General features: G+C 47.3%; 1 protein-coding gene across 1 annotated transcript in view; it reads left to right on the top strand.

Annotated features, from left to right (window-relative positions):
- The first annotated feature begins 16275 nt into the window (after positions 1-16275).
- Positions 16276-18158, top strand: part of NXN (nucleoredoxin) — a 104664-nt gene continuing 102781 nt past the window's right edge. Inside the window, exon 1 of the mRNA XM_083174059.1 lies at positions 16276-16772. Coding sequence (XP_083030185.1) covers positions 16440-16772 — 333 coding nt within the window. The 5' untranslated portion in view covers positions 16276-16439. The remainder of the gene's footprint in view (positions 16773-18158) is intronic.

The following is an 18158-nucleotide window of genomic DNA, read 5'->3' as shown; positions in this document are numbered from 1 at the left end:
TAGAAGGGCGCCCATCTCGGCCATCTCGGGCATTGAATGCACTAAAAAATCAGGTGCGATGCGACAGACGAGATGCCCGAGATTTCCCATAGGGAACAATGTTAAATGTCTCAATTGACCCGATTTTCCTGTTCAATGCCTCAATTGACCCAATTTTTCCATAGGAAACAATGTTAAATGGGCCACAGAGGCCAAATAGGCACCCTGAAGTAAATAATGGCCACCCGAATTGTTAACGCCACCCCACGATCAACGTCAACCCGAAGCGTGGCGAGCGCAGCGAGCCCGCGAGGGGCGTCGGTACGCGTCCTACGACCTTTTCATACCCCCACTATCCACGTCGGCGTGGAGTTGAGAATAGAAAGTGTGGCGAGCGCAGCGAGCCACCGAGCCCGAAGCGTGGCGTGCGCAGCGAGCCCCGCGAGGGGACGCGGATACCTTCACAGGTATCCGCGTCCCCTCGCGGGCTTCACAGCTGTCCGCGTACCCTCGCGGGGCTCGCTGCGCTCGCCACGCTTCGGGCTCGGTGGCTCGCTGCGCTCACCACACTTTCTATTCTCAACTCCACGCCGACGTGGATAGTAGGGGTATGAAAAGGTCGTAGGACGCGTACCGCCGCCCCTCGCGGGCTCGCTGCGCTCGCCACGCATTGGGTTGACGTTGATCGTGGGGTGGCGTTAACAATTCGGGTGGCCATTATACACTTCAGGGTGCCTATTTGGCCTCTGTGGCCCATTTAACATTGTTTCCTATGGAAAAATCGGGTCAATTGAGGCATTGAACAGGAAAATTGGGTCAATTGAGACATTTAACATTGTTCCCTATGGGAAATCTCGGGCATCTCGTCGGTTGATCGCACCAGATTTTTTAGTGCATTCAATGCCCGAGATGCCCGAGATTTTTTACTAACGATGCCCACGATCAAAATCGTGGGCGCCCTTCTAAGTAAAGAGTACCCAACAGCATTTATCATCCGACTCCTAATTACTTCTATTACCTACCTACAGCGGTGCACCCCTAAGCCAATAACGTCCATTCTTGACCCTATTAAGGATTGTTACTTATTATCCTGTTTAACAGTTATACAGTGTACTTATTGTGTTTTTCATTTTCATAATTTGCATTTTTTATTTTTATGCTTATTTTCATGAATTATTTGTCTTTTATCTAATGCAGTGGTTCCCAAACTGTGTGCCGTGGCTCCCTGGGGTGCCTCGGGACACTTGCAGGGGTGCCCTGGGTTGGTGGTCCAGGACCAACTAAAATGATTAATGGTTAATCATTTATGAGAAAAAACAGTGCTGGTGGCTGGCAATCATAAAATGTGTACAAACACAAGCAAATCCTGTCCTTTTACACATAACTGACACAATCGCATATAAACACAATGTATTAAAAAAAATAATTTGGCTTAGGGGTGCCGTGAAAAAATTCTGATACTCTAGGGGTGCCTTGATTAAAAAAAGATTGGGAACCCCTGATCTAATGTATTTAATTATATAAAATTTATACTTTTTTAAAGCAGTGTGTCCGCTTCATCTTTGCACGCTGGTCTGTATTGATTTTATTTATTTTGTGGAGTATATTCCCATAGATTTATGTGTGGTTAGCAGCGCAGAGCACACCACTTCCCTTTTTCTCTATGATATCAGTAGAAACATAGAAACATTTTGACGGCAGATAAGAACCACTTGGCCCATCTAGTCTGCCACTTTTTTAAACATGTTACCTCAAACCATATTTGATCCTTATTTTTTTGTAAGGATATCAATATGCCTATCCCAAGCATGTTTAAATTGTACTACTGTATTTGCCTCTACCACCTCTGTTGGGAGGCTATTCCACTTATCTACTACTCTTTCTGTGAAAAAATTCTTCCTCACATTTCCCCTGAATCTTCCTCCCTCTAGTTTCAGTGCATGTCCTCGTGTTCTGCTGCTCCTCTTCCTGTGAAGAATGTCTCCCACCTGGACCTTGTGTGGTGTGCAAAAGGAATATACAATATCCAGAGTATTATGTAACTACATAGGCATGTATAACAAAACATACGTAGTCTCATACACAATTAGCAGGATATATAGGACTTTCATCACTCCAGGATAGAGACAAATATACAAACATTCAAGTACCCGGAGGCACCATCTGGGTCCTCGGAAGCGGATGAATAAACAGAGACACAAATATAGAGATATAACATATAAGGTTCATTACACACTACCAGTCTGCAGTATGAAGTGGTTAAAATACCACTGTCCAAAAGCAAATAAGTATAAATCCAAAATAAACCATATTAATACTGACAAAAGAAAAACCCAAAAGGGACCCAAATCAAACCCCCCAATAACCCCCACCCTGGGAATACCTGGAGCCCTAAACCTAACAACCTCCCCTCTAAAAACTACTAAAGTACACTTACTAAACAATAACCCCCCCCCATATATATATAGGATATTCAATAAGGATAGTTAAAGCAGGATATGCTGAAAGCTATTAGAGTAGGACCTTAAAGAAGATGGAAATATGTCATCTCTTTCCTCTAAGTATAGCACTGTAGCACATACAGAGCAGCAAACAGGATACAATAGTTATAATAATAAAGACAGCAATATAGAAAAGGAAAAATAAACAACATAACAGAGTATAGATAGACCAGATTAGGAGACTTTAATCAGGCCAGCTCTCAGTTCCCTGGAGAAGTATAACAAATATAGGAGAGAGACCAGAGCGTATAAATGTGGCAGTGCAAATAGGAGTAAGCAGAATCCAGGATCTCATCATACCCAATAACAGCAATAAAGGTGATCGAGCAGAAACATTGCTACCAGGAGTAAATGTGGAGATGATGCAACATATGTCCACAAATTTACACAGGGTCGCAGAGTCGCACATGGTCAATATTGAGTCCGGTATATAGACAGAAGGGGCCATCAGGGCACCGGGTACAGAAAAGTCATCCACAACCACTGTGCTTTTTTACTCAGGAGTAAGCGGAGAGGATGGGGCACTTCCCAGCACCCCATCCAGCTGAGACAAAAGTCTAGCGGAAGAAGCAGAAATTGCATCCAATATATGATGGATAGAATAATCCATGGCGATGTATAGGGTGTTCAATAGGTTATGAGTAGCAGTACTGAACACAGGAGACATGGCGGAGGCTAGCACTCCACCTCAGTCAGGATAGTCACTGAAAATACAGTATCACTGAGGTGTTCACCACAGAAGAAGCAGTCCAGGCAATGCTATAGGTGAGGTAGCAAACAGGGGGTATACAGTCAGATCAAATATGCCAGACCTCTGTCACCAATTGCCCCGCCAAGCGTCCAATCCAGGAGTATGGCGTCAGCGTCCAGCATTGTTTCCCACAACAGAAGTATAACGGCAGTAGCACAAAATCTCAGAGGATCTGATGGGGATCCGGAACGGTAGGAGCAGGAGGATGTCAATAGGCGGCCACAGCCCGGGCAGCACACGGGCAGGATGACACTGTCACCCACTGCGCGGACAGCGGCAGCTTATCCCTTACAAGATTGCTTCCCGCATACACCGCTCACCGTTACAGAGAGCAATCAGCGCCCAACAGCCGGCCCACTGCAGCACTCGGGGAGGATGCGGTGAGGAACTGCAGGAGTCCTGGGACGCCGAGCAGAATATGCAAGATGGCACCTGGTCTCGGCCGTTTTAGATATAGAAGAAAGCAGGCCAGAGGTCTCACCGCGTCCAAAGCAAGCCGGTCCAGAGGGCACCAAGCGGTCCAACAGCATCAGGGGGGCACCAGAGGTCGAAGCAAGCATTATTCAGCTTTCTCATTCCTACCTACTATAATCAAGTGTATTGCAATCTTATCACATGTACTGTATGTACTGTATGTTGTTCTTTTAATACAGATTTTTTTAGACCTTTAAGCAGCCCATACACGCTGCTATGCGTGCTGTCCCGATGTGTGCTTTGAGGTGCGCGCTCCCACGGCACCTCATCGCACAGTACAAAAAGTATGTGCTTGCACATACTTTTTGTACTTAGGTTTCATCACATTGCATCGCATTGCATGCACAACGGATGCACATGCAATGCAATGCAATGCAATGTGATCCGTGCTAGTACAGCACGGAAAGCACGCTCACAAAGCAGAGTGTATGGGCAGCTTTCGAATGGTTTAATAAATGCTATATAAGAACCACGCACAGTTTCCATCTATCCTGTAAGAACAAGCAAACCTCCACATCATCATCATTATTATTATTATTATTATTACTTTTATACCATTTCCATATCTTACATTTACATTTATTGTATTACTTTCTGCATCTTTAAGTATAAACACATGCAACCCATCCATTTTATGTCATCTACTTTTATAAGTATGGGCACCAACCCCATGCTGCGTGCAGGGCATCCATCAGAAACAGGTTTCCCATCCCTGTATGCATGGTGCATTAACTACACTCCCACAGAGCAGGCCTGCTCTGTGCACCCGCATCATTGCTATCCCAATTTGCCCAATTTCACAGTAAGACAGACCCGGACAATTAAGATGGACATACATAAAAATGCTTAAATTGGCATCTGTACATGTAATCTATTCAAAAATGTGTTTACTTTAAAAGCGCAGTGACTTTAGATGGAGGTATGTGATGATCAGATCTGTGACATTGGGCCTTATTCTAGTTCACTCTTTCTGACAAAATCCTTCTTAGATGGACAAAACCATGTGCACTGCAGGTGGGGCAGATGTAACTTGTGCAGAGAGAATTCGATTTGGGTGAGTTATTTTGTTTCTGTGCAGGGTAAATACTGGCTGCTTTATTTTTACACTGCAACATAGATCTCACTTTGAAGTAAAATCATACCCACATCTAATTCTGTCTGCATAAGTTACATCTGCCCCACCTGCAGTGCACATGGTTTTGTCCATCTAAGAAGGATTTTGTCAGAAAGAGTGAACTAGAATAAGGCCCCATGTGCACTGCAGGTGAGGCAGATGTAACACATGCAGAGAGAGAGTTAGATTTGGGTGAGGTGTATTCAAACTGAAATCGAAATTGCAGTGTAAAAATAAAGCAGCCAGTATTTACCCTGCACAGAAACAAAATAACTCACCCAAATGTAACTCTTTCTGCACATGTTACATCTGCCCCACCTGCAGTGCACATGGTTTTGTCCATTAAAGAAGGAGATTGCTTTTGCGAGTACACAGAATCAGGCCCTAATTCAGCATGGTTTATTAAGCAGCTGAATCATAAATATAGAGTTCACATTGTGTTGACGTATATTACGGTTGTCCAACAAATATCAATGGTTAGCAACAATGGATGGTCTGATAGCGATGGTGTTTTTCACCAACAGTGATGTGCTAGCTTTGGTTTGCGCATGTGCAGGTACTGTTTGTGCAGCTCTACCAATCTATGATTATTACTGATGGTGTGAAATCATCATGGATGGTAAATATGTTGATGGGCATCACTAGTAAGTGTATATATTTGTATTCTTCAAGTAGTTAATACAAATGGAAAAGTCCTTCATTTGCAACTAAAGGTCATTGCTGGGGGGGGGGGAGAGCCGCTCTGTCCATACACACTGAGCGTCTTTCCCCCTGCCCGGCACTGCCAGCGAGGGGCTTTGCATAGCTCTGAGCTATGCAAAGCCGTCCTCAACGCCGCTAATCTGCTGTAATACCAGCAGATGAGCAGCTTTCCCAGCGATGTTGCGGAAGCACGCAGCAGTGCTCATCGCCGGGCCATACACACTGAGCGGCTTTAAGCTGAAAGCCGCCCAAACCTGCAGTTTTGAGCGTCTTTCAGCTTAAAGTCGCCCAGTCTGTATGGGCCTTAAGAGCAAGCAAAACCAGATTTTCTTATGTTAATCCAATAGGAAATTACTCTAATTTACACAATCAAAAGAGAAAATCAAACTAGATTATATAATGCAGTGGGAAATGTCCTTAATTTGCAATCCAAACTGATAAACTAAACCACATTTTCTTTTTTTAATCCAAAGGGAAATATCTTTCATTTGTTATCCAAAATAATAAGACAAACCAGATGTTGTTCTTTTAATTGAAATGTTGATAAAATAAAAAAAAGCAAACTTTTCACTTCTTATGCTGTGTACACACGGGCGACCATATTGCCAGTGATTGGAGTGCGCACCAGCGATAAAGAGCCGTGTGTGCGCTCCCGTTTTCTGCCCCATTGTAATCGCTGGTCGCAGGCAATATATCTCCCCCCGTGTGTACGCACCTTTAGTACCACAGCACAATAACTCATTTGACCAGGACTTCCCGTGATTGGCCTGTGGTGTCAATCTCATTCATAACTAGGGGGCAATAGCCCAGTACATACATGTGGAAGGGGCATAGGGAATGAATATGCCAGGTTTAATTTTAGGATTGGTGGTGTCAAATTTTCTTGTTGTCCCAGATGCAAAAATTTCCAGTTATTGCATTTGTCCGGGGTTCTGTCTCTTTTAATAACACATCAAAGGAGTTACATTGGTTCTGAGATAATGGATCGACAATGTCTGAGTCAACCATTATTGGTCGACAGTGACTAGGTCGACACCTAAGAATGGTCAACATGGGGAGGGATCAGTGTGAATCCCAACCGCCACAATGCCAACAAGGGGGAGCCGTGGATCACCCCCCCTTGCGGACTCGCTGCACTCGCCACGCAGCGGGCCCGGTGCCTCGCTATGCTCGGCACACTATTTTATTCTCCCTCTATGAGTGTCGTGGACACCCATAGAGGGACAAAGTGCCGGCATTTTGGCCGTCTGGATTCCGGCGTCGGTATTTCGACTGCCGGGATTCCGACCGCATCCCGTTGACATACCATAGGTCGACAGTGACAGAAGGTCGACACAAGCTGAATGTCAACATGTGTACACATGGAGCAATTTGTGCTTAATTTGTAAGCAATCTAGACAGAGCTCCACTTTTACACCAGAATCCAGGGTAGGACCTGGGATTTTGAACACAGGAGTTTGCCAGGGCGCTCCCTGCCTCAGACCCCTTTTACACTGCACTTCAATCTGGGTTTTTCCCGGGTAATACCCTTTTACACTGAAACTGAATCAGCCCTGCCTTTCCTTGCTGCTGTCATAAAAAATGGACTTTTTGGCCTGTTTGAGATGAGGTCACAAAAAAAAGGGATCTGCTCCCAGCATTGCAGCAAAGATGGCACACTGAGTAGCTGTTTCTCTTTCTGCTGTACTTTTCAGCAATAGAGTATGAAGCAGCTTCTCACACTGTGCTAACTGCTGCAGACTTGGATGAGGAAGCCACAATTCTTGACTGAGAGGTCTAGATCTCAATGCCAATATTTGTGCCGGAGGAGAGCGCTAATATCATCTAGCCTTACCTCCATTTTGAGACTGATGACCATGCGGGATCGCAGGATCTCGGTCAGAGACCGATGCTTTCATGCAGACCATGGAATCTTTTCAGGAGAAGTGGATGGCCCACTTCAGGATGTCACGTGCTACGTTCTATTACATATTGGATCTACTTGGACCAGTCCTGACAATGCAGACCACCCACTACCGGCAGCCCATCGCCCCAATCTGCAGATTAGCCAATGCCCTTCGGTGGTATGCTACCCCTGGAGAGTACCGCACACTCTCCTGTTTATTTGGAGTTGGGATTGGCACAGTCTGCAGGATCATCTACCAGGTGACACAGGCCTTTGTGGATACCCTGTACCAGCAGTTCATCTGTTTGCCGGAAGGACAGCGCCTTAATGACACCATCTAAGGCTTCCTGAGGCGTGGTTACCCACAGTGAGCTGCTATAGATGGGACCCATATCCATAGGCGTGCGCACGAGGGGTGCACAGGCACCTTCTAATGACAGGCACCCCCCGCACGATTGCCGCACCTCCTAATCAGAGCCGGCTGGCTGGCTCAGGGTAACAGCGGGGACCAGTAGCAGACTATAGGACGCAATTTACAATGGCAGCAGCGGGTCTGAGGACCGGAGCTGCCTGTGAACTGTGGTCACGCCCCCTCAGTGCATTACTGGTCACGCTGCCTTGAATGACAATTAGACAACGTCAGTACGGCCGCAGATAATGGATGAAGAAGCGCAGGAGCGTGTCCAGCCCTTGCCCCTGTCTGCGCCGTGCTGCGCTCCCCTGGCCGCAATCAGATGGTGCCTGCCAGCCAAATTGATGCTGCGCTGTGCACAGAGTGTAGGACTCGGTGGGGAGACAGACTGGAGCCAATGCCGGCACCCGCTGTGAGTGTAAGAAAAAGTTTTCCTGAGTGTGTGTATTTTTCGAGGGGGGAAGGGGGTGGGGGTTATTCTGTACTGGGGGGAGATGTTCTGTCTGTGGGGGAGGAGAACTATTTAGTGCTAAGGGGAGGAAGAGGCAATTATTACTAGATGTAATCAATATGTCTGAATAGGAGGGGACTATTCTATGCTAAGGGGAGATGATGAGCTATTAGTCTTGCAGATATCTATCCAGCTTCACCATCATAATGCACCCCCCCCCCCCGCAGCTTACCCTAACCTTCCCTGCTAATTACTAACCCTCTTACTGTCTCACTACTGCCTAACACTTCCTCCCTGTAGCCTATACCTACTGCCTAACCCTACCCCCTCCTTCCCTGCCTTATTGTCCCTATTTTACAAAAAGCCCTGGCATAATGTGTAATGAGCATTGCGGTGTTTGGCATAATGTGTAAAGGGCATTACTGTGTTTGCCATTATGTGGAATGGGCATTAAGGTGTTTGGCATTATGTGAAATGGGCATTATGTTGGGAGGTATTATGTGGAATTAGCATTTCTGTGTGCGGCATTATGTGTGATAGGCATTATGGTGTGTGGCATTATATTATGTGTAATGGGCCTTACAGTGTGTGGCATTATGTGTAATGGGCATTACAGTGTAAAATTTTGGAGCGCACCTTCGGTGCGCACTGCCAGTTTCCGGTTTGTGTGGTGGGGTATCATAAATTCTGAAGTGCATATACATAAATAAATCACCTTCTATTTAGTTTGCATTGTTGCCCAGTAGGCAGTGATGGACACGCCCAGTAGGCAGTGATGGACACGCCCAGTAGGGGGTGATGGACATGCCCTTCCAATGGTGCACCCCCTAAGAAAATGGGCTGCGCACGCCTATGCCCATATCCCCATCATTGCTCTTCGTGACAACCCTGCGGACTACTATAACAGGAAGGGGTGGCATTCTATTATACTTAAGGCTGTTATGGACCACCAATACTGGTAAGCACATATTTACCGTTTGCTTATTATGAACCTTTGTAAATTTATTTTTTTAGATATAAGGTATTTTTTTCTTTAGTTTTATAGATGTCTTCATTGGCTGGCCTGGGGGACCACATGACGCCAGAGTGTTCGCTAACTCTCAGCTGTATGAGATTGCTGAGGACAAGCCGGGTGGATGTCTGTTCCCTAGACAGGTAAAAATATAGTGTAAATGTTTTTTTTTCTTTGATGGACCCATGTATTTTTGGCTAACACAAATATTCTGCTGTGGTTTAAACGTGACATATTGCTTATCCTATAATGTACACTTGCCTCCTCTGTATTTATAGTGACAATCTCTATTTTTTTTTTATAGAAATCAGTTTTCGTAGATGAGGTGGAGATCTCGGTCCATATCATTGGCGATGCTGCATATCCTCTACTACATTGGCTCATGAAGGGTTACACACAACATGTTGAGTTGTCCACGGCAAAGGTCACCTACACCCACACCCTAATTTCTGCTCGGATGGCAGTGGAAATGCCTTTGGACATTTAAAAGGACGTTGGCGCTGCCTGATTAAGAGGAATGATGTGGACCTACAATTAATGCCCCACTTAGTAGCAGCCTGCTGCATTCTCCATAACATTTGTGAAATTCAAAAGAAACACTTTCTTCCAGAGTGGAATGTGAAGGACACTGAGTTAGGGGGCAATCCTGAATCAGCAGATTATGATGGGGACCATGATTACACCTCAGAAAGAATCAGGGACACCTTTGCAACAAACCTTCCCTCAATGGTTTAAAATAAAAAGGCATTATTAATCTTCAAGTTTTTTTTGCTTTATTATGCTGAAAATATGCATAAAACTTTTCATACATTGTTTATATATAGATGTTATACAGTCTTATAATGACAGATAAAGATGTGTATGAGTAAGTAACAGTCAAAAACTTGGAAAATAGACCAATTGTAAAACTTTGTGCCCAACAACTTTAACATTCTAGGACACTTTATAAAACTTTTTTTGTAACACAATACATAAAAAAAAAGAAGTGGAAGTGGTGCTGGCATTTGTCTCTCTTGCATAGCCATCAATTGAGACATAAATGCCTGCTGGTAATGTCTCTCAGCTTCCAAATATTTTCCCGGTACTTCTTTACTTTCACGGCGCCACTAGAAATCGCGGTCATCGCGGGCATTGAATGCACTAAAAAATCGGGTGCGACGCGATGCCCGCGATGCCCGCGATTTCCCATAGGGACCAATGTTAAATTTCTCAATGGACACGATTTTCTGTTCAATGCCTCAATTGACACGATTTTTCCATAGGAAACAATGTTAAATGGCCCACAGAGGCCAAATAGGCCCCCCTTAAGTGTAAAATGGCCCCCACAATTGTTAACGCCACCCCACGATCAACGTCAACCCGAAGCGTGGCGAGCGCAGCGAGCCCGCGAGGGGCGGCGGTACGCGTCCTCCGACCTTTTCATGCCCTACTATCCACTAGGGCGTGGAGTGAGAATAGAATAGTGTGGCGAGCGCAGCGAGCCACCGAGCCCGAAGCGTGGCGAGCGCAGCGAGCCCCGCGAGGGGACGCGGATACCTTCACAGGTAAACGCGTCCCTTCGCGGGCTTCACAGGTATCCGCGTCCCCTCGCGGGGCTCGCTGCGCTCGCCACGCTTCGGGCTCGGTGGCTCGCTGCGCTCGCCACACTATTCTATTCTCACTCCACACCCTAGTGGATAGTAGGGCATGAAAAGGTCGGAGGACGCGTACCGCCGCCCCTCGCGGGCACGCTGCGCTCGCCACGCTTCTGGTTGACGTTGATCGTGGGGTGGCGTTAACAACTTGAGGGTGCCTATTTGGCCTCTGTGGGCCATTTAACATTGTTTCCTATGGAAAAATCGTGTCAATTGAGGCATTGAACAGAAAATCGTGTCCATTGAGAAATTTAACATTGGTCCCTATGGGAAATCGCGGGCATCGCGGGCATCGCGTCGCACCCGATTTTTTAGTGCATTCAATGCCCGCGATGACCGCGATTTTCTATCTGTCCTAATCTAGTGGCGCCGTGAAAGTAAAGAAGTACCATTTTCCCATGCAAGCATCCTCCTTTGATTGGACATTAAAATCATATTATAGGAGATGTTCCACTATCACAGATGTCATTGCTTTAGCCCCATGTTTTTGACAGGAACGCTGTACACTGCAATTGGGGAAAAAAAAACAATCACATTAGACATTTCTATGACAACTGATATATAAAAATAGGGTACTCTTTACCTAGCACGGCGCCCACGATGTCCATCGCGGTCATCGGGGGTAAAAAATCGCAGCCATCGCATGCACTAAAAAAACGGGTGCGACGCGATGCCCGCGATTTCCCATAGGGATCAATGTTAAAAGTGTGATTGGACGCGATTTTACTGTTCAATGCCTCAATGCCCGCGATTTTTCCATAGGAAACAATGTTAAATGGGCCACAGAGCCCTAATAGTCCCCCTGAAGTCTTAAATGGCCCCCACAATTGTTAACGCCACCCCAGGATCAACATGAACCCGAAGCGTGGCGAGCGCAGCGAGCCCGCGCAGGGCGGCGGTACGCGTCCTCCGACCTTTACATACCCCCACTATCCACGTCGGCGTGGAGTTGATAAAAGAATAGTGTGGCGAGCGCAGCGAGCCACCGAGCCGGAAGCGTGGCGAGCGCAGCGAGCCCCGCGAGGGGACGCGGATACCTGTGAAGCCCGCGAAGGGATGCGTTTACCTGTGAAGGTATCCGCGTCCCCTCGCGGGGCACGCTGCGCTCGCCACGCTTCGGGCTCGGTGGCTCGCTGCGCACGCCACACTATTCTATTCTCAACTCCACACCAACGTGGAAAGTGGGGGTATGAAAAGGTCGGAGGACGCGTACCGCCGCCCCTCGTGGGCTCGCTGCGCTCGCCACGCTTCGGGTTCACGTTGATCGTGGGGTGGCGTTAACAATTGTGGGGGCCATTTCAGACTTCAGGGGGACTATTTGGGCTCTGTGGCCCATTTGACATTGTTTCCTATGGAAAAATCGCGGGCATTGAGGCATTGAACAGTAAAATCTCGTCCAATCACACTTTTAACATCGTTCCCTATGGGAAATCGCGGGCATCGCGTCGCACCCGTTTTTTAGTGCATTTGATTGCCGCGATGCCCGCGATGGGCGCCGTGCTAGGTAAAAAGTACCAAAAATAGCAGTGTTCTTTGCATAAATGTGCTAGTGGCCTTCTCCCACCTGCATGCTAGCAATACTCTGCAACAGGTACCGGGTGGGATGCACTCATAAGAAAATGCATTAAAAACCCAAAGCATTGGACTTTATAATGTATTTTGTTATGCACTAAAGCCTCTCTGGTGGCACACCGCTGCTGGTGATACCCTATAGAAACCTATGTGCTTCTCTCCGCAGCGCATTTAGATATCCCTCCAAGCATGGTGTGACATCACAAAGGACAGATCTTACTGCAAGAGCTGTCCTTTGCATAAATAATTGCACATGTAAGTGCATACAGGATTATGCAACGGTAGGTGGCAAAGATGGCAGACGTCTATTAGAGAATCCCACCCCCAGTTTGTATTTAATTGATTTTACTATGTGAAATGGGTGTAAATAAAAATTGACGGTACTTCTTTACTTTCACGGCGCCACTAGAAATCGCGGGCATCGCGGCCATTGAATGCACTAAAAATCGGGTGCGACGCAATGCCCGCGATTTCCCATAGGGACCAATGTTAAATTTCTCAATTGACCCGATTTTACTGTTCAATGCCTCAATTGACACGATTTTTCCATAGGAAACAATGTTAAATGGCCCACAGAGCCCAAATAGCCACCCTGAAGTGTGAAATGGCCCCCACAATTGTTAACGCCACCCCAAGATCAACGTGAACCCGAAGCGTGGCGAGCGCAGCGAGCCCGCGAGGGGCGGCGGTACGCGTCCTCCGACCTTTTCATGCCACCACTATCCACGTCGGCGTGGAGCTGAGAATAGAATAGTGTGGCGAGCGCAGCGAGCCACCGAGCCCGAAGTGTGGCGAGCGCAGCGAACCCCGCGAGGGGACGCGGATACCTTCACAGGTAAACGCGTCCCTTCGCGGGCTTCACAGGTATTCTCTGCAGTCTGCACCATCATCACCAAACAGGTGCGGTGATGCCGAGCTCAGGTGTACTGACGTCTTAGTGCCTTCTGAAGCTGGTGAGAATGGTGATGACGGCTGGCTGGCCTGGGTAGTCGTACATCATGGCTATCCTGGCTATTGTCTGCCTGCCTGCAATGCTGTGCAATCGAGGAGGACAGGGCTACTGTATGGTTGCATAGTGCTGTGTTTTCAAACGTTGTTAACCCAATTCGACCTAGCAGCACTGCTTTTCTTGTGTACTGATTTAGCCGGTACAGTACCGTGTTTTAATGGTCTGTACCGGCTAAATCTAACTGTACCGAATGTACCGATTTTTGTACCTTCTCTGGGAGTTGGAGTTCCAAGTGGCAGTTTGTTTGATCACTGGCTGCTCTTCCGGTAGTGTGAGCTGTGAAGGGGGAGACTACATCTCCCAAGGTGCCCTGCGGGGGACTCAGCAGTCTCAGCGTGCCCGCCTCCCCCGGCCGCTTGTGTTGCTGCAGATGAGGCTGTAAACACAGTGTGCAGAGTTCTTGCAGGACAGATTGTTGCTGTAGTGTAGGGTACAGACTACAAACAGCCTGGTAATGCTGCTTCTGCTGCTGCGATGCTCCATGTGCTGTCATGTGCCCTGTGTGGGTCTCCGGCAGATGACATCATCTGTCAGAGCCACAGAAGCGCCAATCAGTTCTTTGCATCATTCTCTGAGCCAAATAACTCAGATAAGTACCATTTACACAGGCACTAATCCCAGATAAGGCCCGTGTCCGACCCTGAGCATTTCCCGTATCAGATAGCCTGGGAACTGGACCTGTGATTAATTTTTTTCAGCCCATGAACACCAAGCCCCAGCCCGGACTGGTAATAACCCGAGTCAAGGCTCTGGTGTAAAAGGGGTATTAGAAAACAGGCAAAAATCACCTCGGGTGTATGCCCCATAAATTTGTCTACTTGCAGAACTCCACTAGTTTTTGGAAAATTATTGTGGCATTAATGTTATTCCTGATCTTCCAAGTGGGTACTCCCGACTGCTTGTGACTCCCCAATAGTGCAGTCTTCTCCAGAGATCTTCACACTGGAAACAGGTAATAATCCAGCCAGCATATATGCTAATAATCGGCAGCCACTAAAGCTACTGTAGGTACATTCTGTGAAATGATGGGCAGCCACTAATGCTAGTTACAATCTGTGCAACAATGAGCAGCCTCTAAATCTAAGTACACTCTAGGCAATAATGGGCAGCCACTAATGCTTGCTACACTCTGTGCAATAATCAGCAACCACTAATTCTAGGTACACTCTGGGCAATAATGGGCAGCCACTAATGCTAGCTACACTCTGGGGGTTATTCTGCTTGTTTCGCTCTGATGCGTATTTGCATCCTTGTGTGTCAACCTAACCCCGCCTTGCAAATGGTGGTACGCCGGCCCATCATTCGCAAGGTGCATTTCTTCGCACTGGCTGCAAATGGATGTTTTAAATAAACATCCATTCGCAGTGTTCAGGGGAACACCCATATAATTCGATGGTCAGCGACCATCAAATGATGTGGAATGTGCACGCATATTTAAGGGTGCTCTGAGGCACCCTTACATATGCGTGCACGTTCAGAAGGAAGTGGGTGGGGCTCGCTATGCTCGCCACGCTATCTAAAATCAACTTCATGCCAACGTGGATAGTGGGGGTATGAACCAATTCACGTTGGCATGGACTTTATTTTAGATAGTTTTCCAAACGCCGAACCCGGAAGTAGCGGGCGGCCATGCTGTGAAACTAAACAAGTACCGCTGCCAGATACACAACATCAGTCCCCTCCCGCACGAACGCATGGGGTAAGCGAATAACCCCCTCAGTACAAGATCTAACAGTTGCAGCTTTAGCATAATGACCCAGTTACTCTATTTAATAAGATACAGTTGCAGCTGCAAGGATTATGTAAAAACCGGACCCGGACAAGACCCCGGACCGCACATCAAAATCTGCAGTCTGCAGCGCTTGTAGTGTCCAGTCCGGGAGGGGGGGGGGGGGGGGGTCCTTGTCCGGGGGGATGCCTGTGATAGCTTTCACCAGGGACATAGGGAAGCGGAGATTACAGCCTCCCCGGGTGGTCCGAACCATTCAGTTTTTTTGCTACATGCCCGGACAATACAGGGAGGCTTTATTCTTCCCTCCTCCTCTCCCTGGTGACAGGTGTCACGTGAAGGACACCCCCAGGACAGGACACTACAAGCTTCGGACTACAGATTTTGATGTCCGGTCCTGGGTCTTGTCTGGGTCCGGTTTTTACCCATACCCACAATATACCTCAGGCCATATCCTGTTTATTTGAGATCCAAAAAAAATCCCACGTGCTGCCGATTTCTGATTTTTGATGTATATTCATCTAATGGGAAGGCACCATAACTTAATGCATTCAGCACTCTGGGCATCAAATGGACACTGTGCCCTTCACAAAAGTGAAGTAATAGTTTCGGAGTATGGAGAGGGTGGTACATAAAATCCTCTGGAATTGCACTTTATAAACTTGTAAAAGATATAATTGGCATAATTTTAACTGTTAATAAATAATTAAATAGAAATAGCATATATATTAGTATTACATCTGTCTACTGGAATGGTACGAAGTCTTGCATGATATACTGTAGTTAATCCACTCATAAAGGCCAAAAAATTATTCTATGTACTTGGTCATTTTTTTTTTTATCCATATATAGGGTCACTTCCATATAGTAAGTACAGGTCACAACAAATATGACTGTCCAGGGACAGGACAATATGCTGCTACCTAATGTCACTGTACAGGGACAGAGCGATTATGATGAAGATAATGAGGATAATACAGGGCGGTAGCACCCAGATGGCACCAGCAGCAGCAGAGCAGATCCCCCTCCCCTCCTCCCCTGTGCCCATGTGCAGCCGCCGCCGGCTCCCGTCCGCCCAGCAGCCAATCGGCTCAGTGCAGCCCGGACTGTCTCTGGCGCAGCTTGTGTGGCGCAGGCGGCTCACCCCCACCCGGCCGCCGGGGAGCGCGTCTGTGTGAAGCCGGATCCAGCGCACAGGAGAGCGGGGGAGCAGTATGTCGGAGCCCGGGCTGCCAGGGGAGAAGCGGGGCGAGCACTCCGGGCTGCTGCTGCTGGAGCTGCTGGGGGAGAAGCTGGTGACTGCGGAGCGGGAGGAGGTGGACGTGCAGTCCCTGGGCTCCCGGGTGTCACTGCTCGGGCTGCTGTTCGGCTGCGGGATGAGCGCCCCGTGCCTGCAGCTGTTACCCGGCCTCAGCGACTTCTACTGCAAGACCCGGGACCGCCTGGAGATCGTCTTCATCTCTTCAGATCCCGACCAAAAGAAATGGCAGCTCTTCCTCAAGGACATGCCCTGGCTGGCACTACCTTACCAGGAGAAGCACAGGAAGGTGGGTGAGAGGAGTGGGGGAGGGCTGTGTCTGGCATGGGTCATGCTGATTGTTAGCAAGATATGGACACATCCTGCTGGACCATGCACAGCTGTAGCCATGGCAGATGCCAGTCTGAAATATTCCTGGCACAAGAAGGGCACCTAACCCATCCACCCATTGCCTTATTCAGTCATGGCTAATGATGTCTAACCCTTGCAGAATGTCATATTGCAGATGGTTGGTTTACATCCTTTGCCAGGTTGCTGTTTCCTTTTGGTTATGCCTGATTTTGTATACAGCAGCAGTCCAATTACCCCCTATAATATCCTGGCCGCACCCTCAGTGGTGCTCTACTTGTTTAAACTGATTTTGGAGGTCTCTGCCATTTCTTAGGTTAAGGGCTTGCACCATTTTAAAATAGGTAAAGTTGGTAACATGAGTGGGATGACGCAACCTACATAATTGTAACATCATTGCCCAATACTGTCATTTGCAAAGAGTAGAATTACAGCACAGAGCTCTAGGATGGCAAAGAGCTGTACAATTCTCTTTAGCTGGTAGGGCAGTTTGTCACATATTTAGGGGTCTGTTTATTCAAATATGTGGCCATTGATTACTTTTTCATCCATTTTGAGAAAACTAGTTCTGAATGCTGCTGTCTGACAATGGGCCTCTATGCTTGTGTTTTACCATCACTGAGTGTCCATTGATAGTAAACCTAGTTACCGCTGGTGTTAGACCATCCGCGGTTATCCCTAGGCCAAGCCCTTAAGTAAAAATGCCTTATCGATGCTAATTTAACGTTCGGAATTCGGGCTCACCCAGACTATTTTTTAAAGCAATGCTTCCCTGTGTAACTAGAAAATCCTAACTTTTCTTCAAAGCTTACTCACAGCTATGAGGTATTTTTTGCCTATGTGCTAAGCCTACACTGGGGCCCATTTATCATAGATTGCATATTCAAAGCGATATTGCACCCATGATAGCATTACAATATGCGATCACATCAAGTGGATGTACTGTATTAATAAGCATCCACAGGAGCCCATCCCTTCGATCTGCTCTAAGCTGCAAAGGGTGCTGCTGCCCATGTGCGCTCAGCCTGATTGCACATACGCAGAAGCCACTTCCATGGAGAGTTCCGGAGAAACTCTGCTGGCTGCAAATGTGATGATTAGCCCGTATGCTACAGTGGGCTACCATCATTTTCATATGGCCATAGCTACGGGGACAATTTTGGGAATGCTTCACAAACTATGGGGGATGCGGTTCGCACCTGGAATGGAGGGATCGCAGCAGGTGTCCGCGATATCTGCTGTGGTCTCTCCTACATACATCCAAGGGATACTTAATGTTTTCAGGGAAGTGCCCAAAGATAAACTATGGGGTTAATTAAGTAAAGTA

Source organism: Crinia signifera, chromosome 2 (genome assembly GCF_055691185.1).
Source record: "Crinia signifera chromosome 2, ASM5569118v1, whole genome shotgun sequence".
Classification (NCBI taxonomy): domain Eukaryota; kingdom Metazoa; phylum Chordata; class Amphibia; order Anura; family Myobatrachidae; genus Crinia; species Crinia signifera.
Note: the sequence above shows the minus strand (reverse complement) of the source record. Positions and strands in the feature narration are given on the sequence as shown.